Genomic DNA, 18,070 nt, shown 5'->3' on the forward strand with positions numbered 1-18,070 from the left:
TACACAGTCTACGCATAGATTGTTATTTGCCAGTTGGCCGTCACTGGTGATGATAGATTAGTCAAACTTGAATACAGTAAAAGAAAGACTGTCTGTGTACAGTGTTACAAAGTCATGTCAGCTTGGCCACACAACATTAACTGTACTTGGAAAATACCAACACTGTGGCAATGTACACCATTAATGAGCGATACCATTACCTCTTAATATACAGCACTATCTTCAATTTTATCCGACAGTTCAATGTGAACCTCTTGCTGGTCTTTGTTTATTGTCTTATAACTTTCAAAGCAGAAAAATATGAATGCTTTAACAGATGCATAAATCATCTGTAGGCGCAGACATGATTGCTTCAAATTCAAATTATATGTATTGTGTTGTCAGAGCGTGAAATGTTCTCAGGAAACATTTATTAAATGCTATTTGTTATGGGGTTTTATCTGTGGTTGAAATGGACCATCAAGTCACCACAGCTTTGGCCTCACAGGAATGAACTTCCCAGAAGATGTGTTTTCCTTTAAGGCCATGTGAAATACCAAAAAGCTACAACACTACAAAAATGAGCTATGGCTACAATTGCTGTAGCAAAGATAAATGCTTCATCATATTTATTAAAGGAGATAAACTTTACTAAGGCATCTTTTTCCTTTTTTGCCTTCCTGGATGGAAAGGAAAACCAGTAGCACTTGGTTTAACCACGTTTCACTTTGCATAATTGTTCCCAAGGTTGCTGTTTTTTATTTCTAGGCTTTCTGTGCCAATATAATTCAATTTCTGTGGCCAAGCCAAATATTTGCAGCATGGCTTACGCTTCTAAACTGAGCTGTAGTTTGCGCAAAAGCAGTTTGTCTTGCCAGCAGCATTGCACAGACTGGGGAATAAACAGATTCCCTGTTCATCAACAACTCTGCTTCTAATCATACTGTCATTCTCATTACTTGCTCTGTTGTGCAACAAATTCTTCAGCAAGTGAAGAGATTCACACACAATAGTCCTCGGCATTAAAGTCTTATTGCACTTCAGTCCCCACCTCTCATCCCAACGGGCTACGTGCAGCATGGTTTGATGGTCAACCGACTGTTTACTACTTCTTAGGAACAGATGACACAAACTGAAGGGAGTAAGAGTCATTTACAGTTACTTAAATTCCCTGCTGAGGGCCCTGCTAAATGCTTCTTCCACAGAGCTTGCTGGGAAATATTTGCAATGGTTTCCATCCAGATCTGGGTCACTCGGTTCCACATTCACTGCACAGGTGAGCTGGAGCAGGTTTGTTTGGCATTGGTCACTGGCTGTCCTTTCCTTTCAACAGAGCTGGGAAAGCAGCACCACAAACAGCTTGCGACAACAAGAGATGCTTTTGTCCGTAGCAAACCGTGGCGAAACGACACCGCTAAGCCGCCTGCTGCCAATGTTGTCCAGGTCTCCCAGGACAGTCCCTGGGGGCTACAAGACCAGCAGCAGGCCAGTCCAACAGAGGCAGAAGGAGAGTGAGAACCCTCAGGAGAATAGGTAATTCTGTCAGCCAGCCGTGCTGCTTCAGCATGCACATGAAAACAACCTCTTTCACATGGAGTGTGTTTTGGCTTCCAAGGCTGTAATCATGGATGATTAGACTAAGAACTCAATTCCGAGCGGGGACTATTCCTTATTCCTGTCACACTGTCAGAAATTATATTTACCTACTACCTTTCTCAACTGTCCCAAGACATAAGGGGAGATTTGACTGACCGCTGGAAAGCAGGCAGGTGCGTGATCTTGATTTAAATACTAAAAACATAAACCTAATTTCAGAACCTCACTAACTAACAGATGCTCTCATGATAGGTTTCAATTTACCTAAGATATAGGGAAGAAAGATTTTTGAAGAAGCCACTTTACTAGTTCAGTATGTAGGTTGTGAAATGTTTTTAAATGTTTGTTTTCCCTAAAATCTGTTTAGAAAGGCTCAGATAGTTAGTTTAGTCATTTCACAAATACATGCTTGAATCAACGTATTCATATCAAGTTAGCTTTTTGTAGCTTTCAATGTTTTTTACGGACTTTCTCCTATTTGGTCATTTCTCTTACAAAACACTGTTTTTCTCCTGAAATTTCCAAACATCAAAGTAAACTGAGGACACAGTTTCTGAAATGCATACAAAGAGCCTTCACTGGCTTGTAGTTGGTTAATGACTCAAGCAGCGCGTTACAAGTTCTGATGTCACCCATGGCCAGATCATCACCCCACAACAGGTGCAGCCTTCTCTCCCCTCTCCTCATGCTCATTTTACTACAGCTTGTTTTCCTTCTACATGTGGAAAACATCTGCATAGGTGGTCCCTCTTGCCCCCCTCCCCTCCTCATTTACTTCCACCCTTCTATTCTTTCTGTGTGTCTATGTCTTTCTCTTTTCATGCCGGAAAATGGAAGCGCTGATTGTAAATATGGAGAGGTGTCAGTGCCAGAAGAAATGAACCACGTATTTCTGGATCCGAGCTGCGAGGTTTACCGAAGCATATTTTTATCATGAAAAGCCAACATGGAATGGGACGGCCATGCGCAGCTGCTGGTCTAATTTGCTCTAAGCATGTACAAATAGGACGGCCCACACAGACCATAAAAGTGGAGTGGAGGTTTTGCTCAACGCGGCACTTTTGTCTGACCAAAGGCACAAGGATGCCTTCCAAAGAACAAACAGATCACAAAAGAAAAGAGAAGGGAAAACACACAGGCGTACTCACGATAGTTTGAAACACAGCAGGATAACTCAGAGGAGGACGGACTACTGCTGCTTCAGAGTTATCCACAAGCAAACTGTATTTCAAACACTGTTTACTAACACCAATAGCATTATATTGAATGGCTAAATTATGTAATATAGTACCATAGTTAGTTTTTCAGAGAGTGCCTCTCGGAAAACAAAACAATATATTATAAATATACTTTGTTTAACTTTTCTAACTTCCTATCCTTGTGATACTATTCTCTATTTACAAAGTCAAGGTCAGTGGCTGTCGGAACATATATACATACATATATATGACAAACCGTTGAGTACATATTTTCTCAACAAATTCTCAAGGTTGTTTCCCACCTTCAGAGCGGCACCAATGTCCCTCCTGTTCGTTCTCCATACATTTTATTGCACCATGGAAAGTTTTATTTGCTCTTTAGTAATTTGCTCTGGAAACCCCCTGTAGATCCTGTGAGCACTGTACGTTTGTACTACACATTACATGCCTGCGCATGGATACACATGTACGCATGCATGCACACACACACACTTACATGTGCCCGAACGGGGTTCCCCTTTAGACACCGGATAAATAACTTCAAACAGTAAACTAGGTGCTAATGAACTGGATCCTGACAGGGTTTGCTTTCCGCGAGCAGAGACCCACCCCACAATGGATCCATTCACAGGATCTCAGCCATGGAAAGTGTTGGTAAAGTAATCCCGCTAGAGTTTATGCGACCTTTTCTAACTCTCAGTACGTCTTTCTCCCCTCAGGCCTTTAAGGCTCAGCCAAAAACAACACTGACCTGCATCAGCTGATACAGGCAGAGGCTACCCACATTTGCATGTTTCAAAATGGCACCCATTCACCACCAGTTGGCAAATTGATGTGGGGAGGAAAGGAACACAACGCCCCGCTTCCTCTTACGCTGTACCTGTGAGATCAGTCACGGCAACTTCAAGGCCGGTGTCAAGGGTTGTTTCTTCCATGTTGCTCTGAAGCACAGGACGTGGCTGGATGGAATCTAAATGCTTCCGTGCACATGTGGCCAAATCGTCCAACATCCTCTGCATACAGGACCTGTAAGAAAAGGTGTTATTTTATCTTTAACAGAATATGGGCAGTGTTCCCACAATGTCTCTGTACGCTCTGACAAACCTAATAAAAGTTACAGCATCGCATATGGCTTCATTCAACACATCTGATATTCACACACGAACAAAACCCTTTATGGGTACTTGCTAAAACTGAAGGATTGAGACAGTTGATGTGACCGACAGCATTTCATCATAAATTCTGCCAACAAAGAGGACAGTGAGTTCATCTGTCTTAACATCTGAAAAAGGCCATCTATCTGCCTTCCCCCCCTTTAATTTCGGACTAGCAGAATATCTTCCTGAGATGAATGATCAGAAATCATCCATATGGCTGTATTCCTCTATATCTTTTATGCTTCTGGGCAGCAAAGGAATGAAATACTGCCGGTGACAGGTAAAGCGATACTCTGTAATGGAAGTTGTTTTACAGTAGCCACTTTTCAGAAAGAAGTGCAATATTCAAACATGTGATATCCTGTTCCAAACCACAGCTCAGAGCAGCCTCTCCTCTAGATGTGAGGGTCACACTGCGCTGACAACCTGTATTTATGGCTATCTGACCTGACACCATGAAAAGTTTTATTTCTATCAGATGTTTCCATGCAAGGAGATGTGAACTGAAAAAAAAACAATATCAGTCTTGGCAGTGTTGTATGGAAAGTTAAAATGTAATTGAAAATGCATGAACTTTCTGCAAGTTTTTGCTTCTTTTTCACTTTTAAAAACATTTTTGTATTTTGATTTTTTTATAGCATTGGCTGTGGCTTAATAACATTTTTATAAGCTTCAATGGAAATATCCACAAGCAGCAACGTGAGACACCATTTACTGGAGCACCTATGGCCCCACCCTTATAAATAAACAATTAATTTTAGATGTAAAAGAGCCTTTATACTGAGCTTTCATAGTGCAAGGGTTTCACAGTCCATTTGAGGGGACGTCTGTAATATTTAGTCAAATATAGACACTTTTATCAACAAAGATTCTATACTGAGTCAATCACTCTGCCCTAAGACATAAATCCTCACTTGACCATCACACCTGGGTCTGATTGACTCTCATCAAAACTGAATTTTACATTACAGTGACATTTGTAAAACAAATAACCTGCCAGGTGCAGGTTGTTCTCTCTCTCTCTCTTTTTTTAATGGGTTCTGGGATGGAATTTCTTGACAGCTACATAGGTCAGTGGCTTAAGAATAACCCAATTCACATTAAAACAGTAAATAAGAAACAGAGCAAAGGCATGATTTTGACAGGCTGGAAGAGAGAGAAAATGAATCAAAGCTGTAACACTTTGCAGGCCATGAGGCAGCGTAGCCTTTATTCCCCTGAGCCCTGTGCTGTCAAGAGACTCTTGCAGTGCTGGTTCTCAGGCCTCCTGACCTCCTCAGCCCTCGTCCCACAGGATCAGAGCCGTGGTTGTGTTGGGTTGTAGAGGTGGGAACGTCCGAGGGGATACGGGGGCTGAGGTGAAGGGGATGTGGAACGCCAAGGTGAGCGGTGGTTGGTAGCCTTATGAAAACAACACCTTTGAACAGTGTTTACCTCTGAACCATGCATGAGGTCTCCATCGACACGTCAAAGAAGGCGGTGAGGTAAGTTAGTTTCTCATTGCATTCATTACTGCCGCTCGTCTATCCTACCTCCCCACTACATCCCTAGAAGAACAACCCCCCACTCCGCCTCACCCCCAAAAGCATGGGGCTCGGCAGCATGAATGGGGCATTGTGATGCGTCTCCGTCACGGCAGTGAATGTTTTCACTTCCATTTGATCCGTCGGCGAGGCTGCTAATTGGGTAAGCGTGTTCCCAGGTCACCGGGAGGTTTCTCTTTCCATAAATACAGAAAGCCGGCAAAGGCTTCTACAGATGTTATTTCCCACCCGCTTCCAAGTAGGTTCAGACCAGCTTCAGGCAGTAGATGTAATTTATTGTGTCTAAAACCACAGTCCAAAATTTCTCCTTCTCTCTCCTCATCACTCTAAAGACTGCACATTTTATCATTCTCCCAGGCACCGTAGTAAAAATGATATTTGTCCTTTACTTTAGCTTGCACCGAAGGTGCTATGTTGCCATTAGAATCACAGGTGTCATGACATGGCCATGGTGTTACTTTGTCTGTACTCCGTCCAAGGCTGACAGGTCCAAATGATGTTATTTTCCATGTGTCTGTCCACCAGTGACACGGTTTATGAGGCTCAAGGTTTATTTGTTTGTTTTTGTCATGGAACTTACATTTCCTCTCTTACACAAGGACTCAAGACGAGCTCGTGTGCCAGCACTAAACACTCAGCTGGGGCAGAGAGCTCAGACAGACTCACAGGCATGTTTGCTACACTAATCCACTGGGTGTGGTCAAAATGGTCAAGTGGTCAGAGAAACTGTCCTTCAACTGGAGCATCCAACTTTAAGACCTTCTCCTGGCAAGTAAACACCATGTTGAAGTGTCCTTGAACACTTACCAACTCTGGAGGTGTTCTTCTGCAGCGTACTCTTTGACTGTCCTCCCTGCAAAAGAAGAGAGATATTCACTTAATCAATAAACTATTACATCATTCATGAAAAAGGGAGACACATCTTCCTGCCCTTTCAGATGGTTGGTTATGAGCAAGTGAAAAACCTAGGTCTGTTACTACACTTATTGAGAGTTACTCAAAAATAACCATATTGTATAGCAATGTTCATTTAAAGGGCTATTTCACTCTATGATAAGAGTTATACAATATGAAACTGACATTTAATATTGTGATGCAAAAAGCAGCTGGTAGTACTCGGACATTTGAACACCAAGCTGTCTTCCAGAGATTAAAAAAAAAAAAGTACTGTGAGATGATCGTTGGTCTTAATGCTTTTTGATTTTATTTTATTTATTCACACACACACACACACACACACACATCATCACAAAGGAAACACATTTAGACATTTATACAGTGGCTGATAAAAGGGTCACCCCAATGAAGCTAGTCAAAGCGTAATGTTAGAACAGACTGGAATTTGTCTTGCAGACCTGTATCACAAACTCTTTAAGCGCTTCTGCAACTCAAGGCATGGTCTTATGGCGCCACTGTGTGGTAGCATGTGAGTTGTGAGTATGCCACATAAGGATGTGTTGATGAGAAAATCTCAGGCCACTACTAGAGGTTACAGTTACAGGATGACAAATAACTTATTGTTCTTCTACAGACCATTCAAAATTACTTATCAAATCAATACAATGTGTCTATTGACCAAAATAACTGTAAATAACGAATGACTAAGAAGTGTCAGCCTTTTTAAAAATGTTATTTTAAACTTGGTTTGTCTTTTTTGTCTATAAGTAATTGGGATACCAAATTGAGGATTATTTACTTCACTCAAAGGAAATTAAGTCATCCAAGAGAAAGTTGTTTTTGTTATAGGACCACACCACTGAGAATATGATGCTGTGTTTTCAATAAATCTAGTGCTGATTGTGAAGTAGCTAATGTGTTTTGCATTTTAAAGATAAATTAAAAGTGTATACACAGTATCTGAAAACCTAGCCCAGTCTTCAGCCTGTGCTCATGCATTTGGGGCTGATGTCTGGATCTGGCTGAAGGATGCATTTTGCTGAAGGACCAGGCAAAAAAGTTACTGTACGATTTTACACCAGCGGGTGGCAGACTTCACACATGGACTCACATCACAATCAAGCAGAAAAGTCAACATCATGCACTTAACAGCTAAAGAAACACACCTACATATTACAAGCTACAAAGTTGGCCCCAACTTAATGTGGCTGGCTGGTCAGTGGTCAGGAGAACACCATCTGTCCAAATGGGAAAAAAGTTAGCTAGTCAGTGTAGTCAGTGTTACTGATATGATGTGTTATTGTTCTTTCATAAACTGGCAATATCGTTATGTAGAAAAGGCACACTGTGGTGATTCATCTTGATTAACTCATTGGGCAGGATGTGGGCATTAAGGGAGGTGGGCTGATTCATCTGAGGTAAACCATTATTCATCATGTTGTGGGTCTGGTTCTTTATATTCACTTACAATGGAGCAGAACAGTTAGATAGATTGCACATTTGTGACCTTTTAATGTTATATTCATGTAGGATAAATTATAGTTCAAATGTCTTTCTCTAAAGTAGATATGCTTCTAGATGGTGTCCAGAGGATGTTTAATTCCGAACCAGTAATTTGTTTAATATGTTTACGAAAACAAAGGCACGAAATAATGTAAAATAAATAAATATTAAAAAGGCCTACACCTTCTAATTCAAAATACATTCGTTTTGTTTTTTGTTTTTGTTTTGTTTTTTTGTTTTTGTTTTTTTTTTGGGGGGGGGGTTGTGTGTTTTTTTGTGTGTACTTGATTCTTCAAGTTGAAAAAAAGACCCCAAATTAAACATGAGGTAACCTTATTTTTGCTGGGTTGAGCCATGGATGTATTATATTAGGGTTGAGCTAACACACAAACACACACACACACACACACAGGACACTAATCACTGCACCTGTGACTGTAGGCTATAAAACAGCTCTAACACTGATTTGGGCTAACGTTTGCTTTTAATTTTTTAGATTTTGATTAATTAATCATGTTTATTACACTTGAAACAACCCGACACACATGAAAGTGTAATTTTTTTTTTTTCAAATGCATCTTATCTCATAGCATGTTTCTGTTATTACCACGAGATAATGTCATTCGCATTGATGCTGTTGTGGCATCAAGCTAGCTGACCAAACTAGTTAGCATGAACATAAAGCCCGCTAGTTTCAGGCGGGCCTAAGTTAAACATGGGGCCACAGAGAGTCTCTGCATGTCATAGCCCGCCACTCAACCTTTGTAGACCCACAGAAAGGACAACCCAAACTTGTGGTTGTTCTGTGTTGACTCACCTGAGGTCTGCCCCACTAGCTCACTTCCTTCGACGTTTCTCTCCCGGGTTACCTGTCTGGGACGGGGCGTGGCCTGCTTCGCTCCCAAAGCAGAGCTCATTCCCAGGATACTCCACTTCACAAGGCATTTCTTGGAAAGGCTTGCCGGCCAAAAAAAAAAGAAAAAACTTTGACTCGAGGTAAGGGCGGTTTCAGACTCTTAACTAACCCGGTACCGTCAGTTTTTATGGACTAATATCCCCATGGGCTTGACCACAGGAGGGACTCTCATGTTCCTAACGGGCAAAGAAATCACATCAGAAAACTGGGAATGGCCCCTTTGGGACATTGTTATGTGTCTGTGGTCGGCCTACACAGACGGAGGTTAATGGTCAACTTTATTGTGCTATCATACCCAGGCTTGGCTGTAACAGTAGCACTGTTTATGGCTCAATGGAAAAATCTTATGCCACAGACTTCACTCTAATAATTTCTTTTTGATCCAAACCATTTGAAGCATTGTAAAGGATTTCTAACAGGGTAATTTGGTATGCTGCTTCTGAGTAGGCCTACTGTCTGTCACTGTATGGGTGCAGTTGTATTTTAAAGAAGGGTTGGTTGTCTTCTTCCATTGCTGAATTTGTGGAGTACTAGGCTACCAGTAAATCAATGTGTTTTAAGCTGGAAATGAGACACTGAATGGCTTTCCTGTAAGTTAGACATGATGAATGAACAGGCCTACAGACCTCTTTAAAACTGGATACTATGTAGGCTATGCAAAATATAGGGGTTATTTGCATTTTGATTAGCCTGAAATGCTAGGATTATATCCATATGATATCACATTTGGGTGTGTTCTGCAGTGTTCTGTCATATTTCATGAGTCAGTTCCTCCAGTTGTCTTTCGAAGGAATATTTGTTGATACGTAACATCTCGGCAAACTCAAGTATTCCTTCGGCAGACATGCAAGCTCAAACTTTTAACGGAACCCTAGCTGCAGAAAGCAGAAGAGTGTGTTCATAAAACCTAGCCTTCCAGCTACATAGTTTTACACTGCGCGCGCACACACACACACACACACACACACACACACACACACACACACACACACAGAGGCCTACCCAGGACAAATGAAACAGGTATTTCTATTGATAGCTCCAGGCTAGAGTGTGTGAGAAAGAGAGGGAGAGAGAGAGTGTGCGTATGTGTGTGTGTGTTTATATCTCTTTGTTCACCAAATTGTCACTGTTCATGTGTGGATGGAATGGAGGGAGACTGGTGCAGTGTGTGGAGATGTTTTGCATGGTCTCTCCTGCACCAGATTCATGTCCCTGCTCGTCACACATTCCACAGCAGCACCCTCCCTGCTCCTCCTCCACTCTTCTCCCCTTTCCTACAAAGCCTTTCATCCATTCCCTCTTTCTAATAATTAAAAAATCCAACAGTCGTCCACTACATCTGTGCTTTTGCTGTATGTACAGAGCAGTGCCGCTGCTTTGTGCCTACTCTGTGTGTACTGTGTGTTCTGCAGTCTCATCATCTGTTTTTCCTTCTGGCATTAGCCAGTATATCTGCCACTGTGTGTTTGCTGATTTCTTATTCATAAATGTGTTGGCTGAGAGGAGTATTGCAGAGGCTGCAGTGTCATTGCACATAAATCTATTCCACTGGTGACCACTTAAAATAGAAAAACTAAAGAGATCTGCATTTGTTAACTGCTAGCCACATTTCCGCAGGATGTTGAGAAACACTTAATCCACTGAGTCATGTTTTCATCCCAGATGTTTCCTAATCCCCCAAAGAAAATAGAGCAAGCAAAGAATCCACACAGGTAGTGGAATTCACCTACTGTGTGTCTAATTAGTGTAGCTCTGTGACGGCGATATCTAAATAGGAGCACATGGTCTGTAATCAATGCACTGTCACCTCACCCCTCTTCCCTTTGTCTTCTCAGAACAATGATTACAGCAGCAGAGGTTGGAGAAACATCATGGGAGCTGTCTGTGCAGGTGGATCAAAAACATTTAGATGATTCCATGAAATTTAAGATGAGAGTGAAGGGGGACTTGCACATTGGAGGCCTCATGCTGAAGTTGGTGGAGAAGATCAGTAAGTGTGTGGAAAACTACACATACTGTATCTACTGGAAGCAGTGGACTATCAACTACACTGTATGTTACGACAGAGGGGAGAGACATAAGAATAGGCATGTTTCAGTTGCTTCTTAGGAATTAAGTTCTCCTTCAATTGCTTTCATTTTCATGACCTGGTAAAAAAAAAAAACGTAACTCTATGCTACCCTGTTGTAAGCACATGGACCTGCCCCCTACCTCACCTCACCACCGCCAACACCACCCTACCGCAGCAGGTCTGTTAGTCAAGCCACACCTTTGTTTGCCCCACATTTTTCTACATTGTTTGGTGTCGGTGCATTAGCTTGTCTAGCCCTAGGTGCCAAAGTTCAGCCAGGATTTAGATATAGTTTCACAGTTCTCCATAACAAACGGAGGAGCCCAACTATAGAAGGTGCTTTTAGAGTATGAGACATAGTAGATGACTAAGTAGCGTATCATCATCAACAGACAGATTTCAGCCCAGCAGCATAACATGATGTCAGGTAGACTCATAAAACCACACTTTACACACTGAGTCACCTACAGGACAGTTGGTCCAGGAAGTGTTTGTATTGGTATTAGCAGGACCTATACTGTAAATGTGTGCTATAATATTTGGTGCCCACAATTCATTAAGCTTGAAATATGATATTAATATGGTCCTAATAAAGCAGTAATATGAATCTGTCTATCTGCAGAGGCTCCTCAGGACTGGTCAGACCATGCCTTATGGTGGGAACAAAGGAAATGCTGGCTGCTGAAAACACACTGGACCCTGGACAAGTATGGAATTCAGGTAATTTCTTGATTACAAAGCAATACATACCATTTACCTGCAGGGGATTGGTGAAGTATTACTGATCCAATAGCCCATGACTCAATAAAATATTTCACTCAAAGTCATAATAATTAACTTGTCCATGTTAACAGCCCCTTAAGGCAGAGGGAGCTCATATTAGTTTTATATAGCTTCTGATTGAAAATCATTCATACTAATAGACTAAAAAGCTAAAAAGCTATTTTGTATCATGTATGACTTAGCTTTACTTTCCATTGACCATATATAGGATAGGGTATACCTTTCTAAAATGTATTGCATTTGACCTGGTCTTTTTAGATGTGGAAAGGAAACTGTGTTTTTGTATTGTCTCTATGTTGTCTATTGTCTATTTGTGTCATTCTATGTATCAGGCTTTCCCTTGTATAGTAATTTGTGGTCTGTGTTTTCTGTGTATTCTTATATGTTATATATTGGGACTGTAGATGGAAATTAGCTGTTAATCTAATGTATAATCTGGTGCAACCATCTCTTTATTTTCTGCAAATGAGTAATGTCATTGCACACTGTCCCTTAATACACTAAATAAAAACCATTTGTTGGGTGTATAATTGAAACCCATATTGTACAGCCACATGCAGTTTAAAACCAAAGAAGCAAAGAACTGTTGTTTAACTTTAGAAAAGTCTTCACAGTAAATCTGTCACACAATTAAAAGGAACAAACAGGAACAGGTGAAAACATAATTTTCTAGGGAGAGACAAAAAATTCATACAGAAAACCATCAGTTTGAAAACAGTCGTACTTCCTTTTTTAGGTGTTTATTATCTACAGTGCATTTACAAACATCATTTTATATCGACATATTCCCTAAAAGCATAAAGATAAAGCTTGCATGTGTAGCTCATATGATTTAAAATGATTTTTCTGTACAGGCTGATGCTGACCTGCGCTACACACCACAGCACAAACCTCTGTTGCTGCAGCTCCCAAATATGAAAACCGTCAAAATGACCGTCAGCTTCTCCAATGTGGTCTTCAAGGCTGTGGCAGACATCTGTCGAGTGCTCAGTGAGTTTCTCTCTTCTCTGATTAGGGTGCCCCTCTCTCTTTGCTACTTTTGTTCAATTTCGTGTCTCTCGGTCAGAAATACTTTTTGTCTGATGTAAAAATTAAGATTCACCTTCCTTCCATATTCTCACTGATCCCACACACTTCCTCTTCATTGCTGCATTTCAGACATCAGGAGATCAGAGGAACTGTCCCTGCTGAAGCCCCCAGATGATCCATCCAAGAAGAAGAAGAAAAAAGACAAGAACTCACCACATGATGACATCTGGGACATCGATTTACTCAGTGGTGGCGGACCAGGAAGCACAGGTACTGTTTCACTAAGGCTAAAAAAGTCTCACAGGTCAGAACTACATGAGAATAACATTCACATATGGGTGGCGCACACTAGGATTATAAATTGATGTCAGAAATGGAGATACAGGCCATTATTATTATTTATGTTATTTTGTTGTGTTATTTTATATTCAATTTTGTGTCATACTTTATGGCTGCACAGTTAATCATAATCATTATAATAACATTTCCACCATAATTGACGGTAGTTGTGTGCATCAGTGTTTGTAGTGCCTGCTCTGGTGCAGCACTTACAGCTATGAGTTTGTCCTGATTAATTAACAACATTATGACAAGTTGAAATTCTAGACTGTGCTTGACTGGGCTATTAGATAACTAAGTATCATTGGTTGTTATAGTTATTCCCAGTTTATTTATATGGCATTTAGGCAGTTACTAAAGTTGACTAAATGTAGTCATTTGGATTTCATACAGTCCCAAATTCAAATTTAAGATTATTATCGATCTGAGGAGAACGTAGCATCTGTGGTCCTGTAAACTAACGAGGGTGAGGAGAGAGAATGAGACACATTCATAAAGGCTGCTGCTGAGATCCACAAGGACACAGTTTTTGTCACTGAGATCTAAAAGAAGTGCTCAATGTGCTGCCATGTTTTTCAGGATCTCCCACTCTTTCACCAGTTTAGATCCTAGTCCAAGCTTTAGGTCACTCTGATTAAAACCTTTGTTCTAATCATCATACTGTACTCACTACATCTCAAGTTTCAGCACGCCTAATATTTTTACTCCAATTCACTAAGAATATAAAGTTTTGCTAGATCAGCTTAGCTGTAATTAATCAAACTTTATTTTCCACAAAGGCCCCATGTACAGTAAGACGATGACAGCGACCTATGACCCCGAGAACGGGATGCCTGTGTCTGCCACCAGCCTTTGGTTTGGAGACAACCCTCTAGCTGAATCTCAGCCAAACTTACCGCCTGCTGAACTGGCCAAGATGTACCAACAGCTCTCGCTAGTGGACAAAGCCATCAACAATGCAGGGTAGAAACCAAAACATTTTAGTAATACTGCTGATTGAAATTGATGGTGTCAGATCATTTGAATGATATTTTTATCCACAGCTCATACAGTTTGTTATTGTTATAATTGACAGGTGGTTGGACTCGTCTCGTTCTCTCATGGAGCAAGAAATCCAACATGAAGACAAGCTATTGCTTCGTTTTAAGTACAATGTCTTCTTTGACCTCAATCCCAAAGTAAGAGACCCAGAATTTATCCTTCAGGAAAAACTCCCTGGAACAACAGCAGGGTGAACATGATTTGAAAATCCTGATCTAAATTGTGTGTGTGTTTGTGTGTGCCTTTTTGCATGTTTTTCACTTTTAGTACGATGCTGTCAGGATAACCCAGCTGTATGAACAGGCTCGCTGGTCCATCCTGCTGGAGGAGATAGATTGCACTGACGAGGAAATGCTGATGTTCGCTTCACTACAGGTGAACATTATCCCATCATTAATACTCAGAACAGAATTCAGTAAATTTGTGGCTACTATTTGTGGCAAAAGCTATATCTTTAACCCTAGCTGGTATTTTTTATTTCAGAATTATTTTGTTTGTGATGGTACCCACAATAAAAAGTATTATACATTTTGTATATTAAGTATATACAGTATTAAGTATGTATGTGTCGTGCCGCTCAGAACATTACGTCTATGGAAGAGTGGGTCAGGCATCTACAGTAAATCCCTGCAAGAAGCTCCTACTAGAGTGGGAGGATAGAGGAAGAAGCAGAAAGGAAGGTATATACAGATAATTGTAGTTTTCCATCAGATGTATTTGCTCAAAGGAACTATTGATTATCATGATAATTTCAAAAAAATTAGTTGCAACATTCTGAGTGTCTACATTTCATCCCTCTCTGATCTGTTGTTATTGTGCAAGTGTTGGGACAGTGATTCAGACATCCCAGTGATTCAAAAAGGAGACTAGTGTTACATTCACCTACACATTGATGCAGTGGCTGGCACACAGGGCTGTGCTCATTCCCTGCTCTGACTAATGCCAGTCTTGTATAACCTCTTAAGTCATGACGGAGAACTTCATTGTGACTTGCACTTGTTATTTACAAAACTGAATGTTTAATCGTTAAAATGAAGTTGAAGCTTCTCCCTTCAGGAATAAATACCCTCTTTTCTTTTCAGTATCACATTTGTAAACTGACCATGTCGAGTGAACCACTGGACAACTCCAATGAACCAGAAATAGATGAAGTGGAGGCTGCTCTGTCCAACCTGGAGGTGACACTTGAAGGCGGACACACGGACAGAATTCTGGTAAACATGTGTTTTTTAGATGGAGCTACACTGGTGTGAATATTTACTGTAATGTTCAGGCCTGTTACAGTTGAACACCTGTTTTCAAACTGAAGTTGATGTGTAGGCCTCAGATGATTGCATGTCTTAACACGGTGATGTAACCAGGAGACACAGGATAATTGACTGTTGTTTGTCCCGCCTCCAGGAAGACATCACAGACATTCCAGAGCTGGCAGATTCCCTCCGGCTATTTAGGTAAACCCAACTTAATACACATTATACTCTATCACATGAAGATGCTATTGATAATTATTGGTAATTACTGATACTAATGCTTCTCTGTATTTTAATCCCTCATCTGTCCAGTAATGTTGGACGATGAGTGAATGATGGAATAAGTCATGAGATCATGTTACGGCTGGGGTCAAATATTTGCTATAGAAATTTATGATGTGCTTTCATTTTATCTCACAATGTCATCTTGGTCATGTAATAATTTGTGAAAGGAGATGGATTCTGTCAAGCTGCTTTCTTAAATCTGTGCTGGTTTTTTTCCTCATAAACCATATAAAATACAGTCTTCATTCATTTACTCAGATAAGGGAGTCACAGGCAAAACAAAAAAAGTATTTTTGTTTTTCCTGTCTTAAATTAGGCCCAAAAGACTGACGCTGCGACCGTACAAAGAGTACTGGTTCGTGTTCAAGGACACCACCATTTCCTACTACAAGAACAAGGAGGCTGCCAGTGGAGGACCCATAGAGCAGTTGCACCTCCGAGGTCAGTGGAAATGGAACCATATTGTGTGTTTTTGTATTGTTGTGGATAAATAACCCTCAGTTAAAGTATTCCTATTTTGTGTGATTATATCTTTGGGTATCAACATGACCATGAGCAATATTGCTATTGGTCATAGGATAAAGCTGTTAATTACTGTATTCCAGTGTCTATAAGTCTGCAGTGTAATCGCATAAATCCCCACAACAATTCAGTTTAATTATTATTATAATTATGGGATTAGCATTGTCTGTTGTGTTTTGTTGTTAAATCAGTGCAACATATTCCTCCTGATCTGACAGGTTGTGAGGTAGTTCCTGACGTCAATGTCACAGACAAGAAGTTTGGCATCAAGCTGCTGCTGCCAGTAGCTGATGGGATGAACGAGGTGTACATCCGATGTGACAACGTAAGCTCCATCTGCTCATCTAGTTTATGAGTACTTTGTCTGTGATCACTGGCATTGCCTCCTTTTTTTGGAAATCTCTCTAGTGTGTACTCATGCATCAATGTGTAACTCATTTTGTAACTGATGTACTGTTATGTTCCTCTCTGCTGCAGGAAACGCAGTACGCCAAGTGGAAAGCTGCATGCACTCTGGCCTCTAAGGGCAAGACAATGGCCTACAGCTCCTACAAGTCTGAAGTGAAGAACGTCCAGTCCTTTTTGCAAATGAAAAGCCTGGCACCCCCTCCTGGTCAGGCAGCTCCAGACATTGACACCATGGAGATGAACGCTGAATGTTTTGTTTCCCCGCGCTACACTAAGAAGCAAAAGACCAAACAGGTTGGTTCAAGGGCTACGTCATGCACGATGCTTGACATTGCCTGGAGCATCACTGTCATAATTAAATATTTGCTAAATCTACCTCTCGTGATTGTTTCAAGCTGACAGCACGTATCCTGGAGGCCCATCAGAACATAGCACAGCTGTCTCTAATGGAGGCCAAGATGCGCTTTATCCAAGCTTGGCAGTCACTCCCAGAGTTTGGTATCAACTACTACATTGTCAGGTACAGTGTGCATATATTTACAGTACATATACAAAATATAACTTTTTTACATCGTAAATCTGACAGGTTGTCTGTGTGTGCTTCAGATTCAAAGGTGGTAAAAAGGATGAGATTCTTGGGATCTCATACAACCGTCTGATTCGCATTGATATGTCCACCGGACTTCCTGTCACCACGTGGAGGTTTGCTAACATGAAGCAGTGGAACGTCAACTGGGAGATAAGACAGGTGGGGGTCATTGTGCCATATGTTAGGATTTTAACTGGCTCTTTATTGATGTAAGCAGAGCATATTACCTCGGAGACATTAATATTAAATCTGCTGTGTGTAATTCCAGGTGACTATAGAGTTTGACCAGAATGTGACAATAGCCTTCTGCTGTCTGAGCTGCGACTGCAAGGTGGTCCATGAGTTCATTGGTGGTTACATCTTCCTGTCCACACGAGCTAAAGACCAGAACGAGACGCTGGATGAAGAACTGTTCCACAAACTCACTGGAGGCCAGGAATGAGATCTGTGCATCTGTTGTTTATTTACTTGCATGTTACAATGTGAAAGCTGAACATTGCAGTGGCGATCCTAAACACCCAGTTAGACTGTATCTCAGGCAGTGAAATGATACGTTGTCAATGACAGAACAACAGCTTAATTTTTGTGATTATATATTCTGCTGTTGACAGTTATAGCAACATACCCTGCACTAGGAAAATAATGGTGTTGATGTAAATATGTAGTGAAGAGCTGTCTTCATTACTCAAGAGTCAAAACTTGGATGAACTTGTGAGATCTAAGCTTTTTATTAGGTAACGAGACATCTTCCTTTCAAACAGACATAATGTTTGTAAAAAATAAAAAATGGATTAAAAGGAATTTTTATATTTCACAGCTTGCTTCACATGTGTTCAAGTGCTCACACAAACTGAACAGTTTTTTTTTTTACACTGAAGCAGAACTAAAAAATACATATATCATATTCTGTGGTTGAAGAAAACAGACTTCATGGTAGACATAATCAGTTTTTTGTGTTCTTA

General features: G+C 40.7%; 1 protein-coding gene and 1 long non-coding RNA gene across 2 annotated transcripts; one reads left to right on the plus strand and one right to left on the minus strand.

The window, feature by feature from the left end:
* Positions 1 to 2,090: 2,090 nt before the first annotated feature.
* On the minus strand, positions 2,091 to 8,990 carry LOC146962089 (uncharacterized). Its single transcript, XR_015035231.1, has 3 exons — positions 8,693 to 8,990; positions 6,283 to 6,328; positions 2,091 to 3,800 (listed from the first exon to the last, which is right to left on the minus strand). It is a non-coding gene; the product is annotated as an uncharacterized LOC146962089 (long non-coding RNA).
* fermt1 (FERM domain containing kindlin 1) lies at positions 8,753 to 17,922 on the plus strand. Its single transcript, XM_085771001.1, has 16 exons — positions 8,753 to 8,871; positions 10,627 to 10,781; positions 11,485 to 11,582; positions 12,500 to 12,635; positions 12,804 to 12,944; positions 13,793 to 13,976; positions 14,089 to 14,191; positions 14,322 to 14,429; positions 15,137 to 15,268; positions 15,456 to 15,505; positions 15,906 to 16,030; positions 16,330 to 16,436; positions 16,589 to 16,813; positions 16,915 to 17,039; positions 17,126 to 17,267; positions 17,377 to 17,922. The coding sequence occupies exons 2-16, from the start codon at positions 10,631 to 10,633 to the stop codon at positions 17,548 to 17,550; spliced, it is 2,001 nt and encodes a 666-aa protein (XP_085627127.1). The 5' UTR covers positions 8,753 to 8,871; positions 10,627 to 10,630; the 3' UTR covers positions 17,551 to 17,922.
* Positions 17,923 to 18,070: the final 148 nt, after the last annotated feature.

This window comes from Trachurus japonicus, chromosome 24, assembly GCF_045865225.1.
Source record: "Trachurus japonicus isolate A0001 chromosome 24, Traja_1.0".
NCBI classification, from domain to species: domain Eukaryota; kingdom Metazoa; phylum Chordata; class Actinopteri; order Carangiformes; family Carangidae; genus Trachurus; species Trachurus japonicus.

Coding starts and splice junctions, on each gene's coding strand:
- fermt1 (XM_085771001.1), top strand. CDS start 10,631: ATGATTACAGCAGCAGAGGTTGGAGAAACATCATGGGAGCTGTCTGTG. Junction 10,782..11,484: donor GAAGTTGGTGGAGAAGATCA/GTAAGTGTGTGG, acceptor GTCTATCTGCAG/AGGCTCCTCAGGACTGGTCA. Junction 16,814..16,914: donor AGAAGCAAAAGACCAAACAG/GTTGGTTCAAGG, acceptor GATTGTTTCAAG/CTGACAGCACGTATCCTGGA.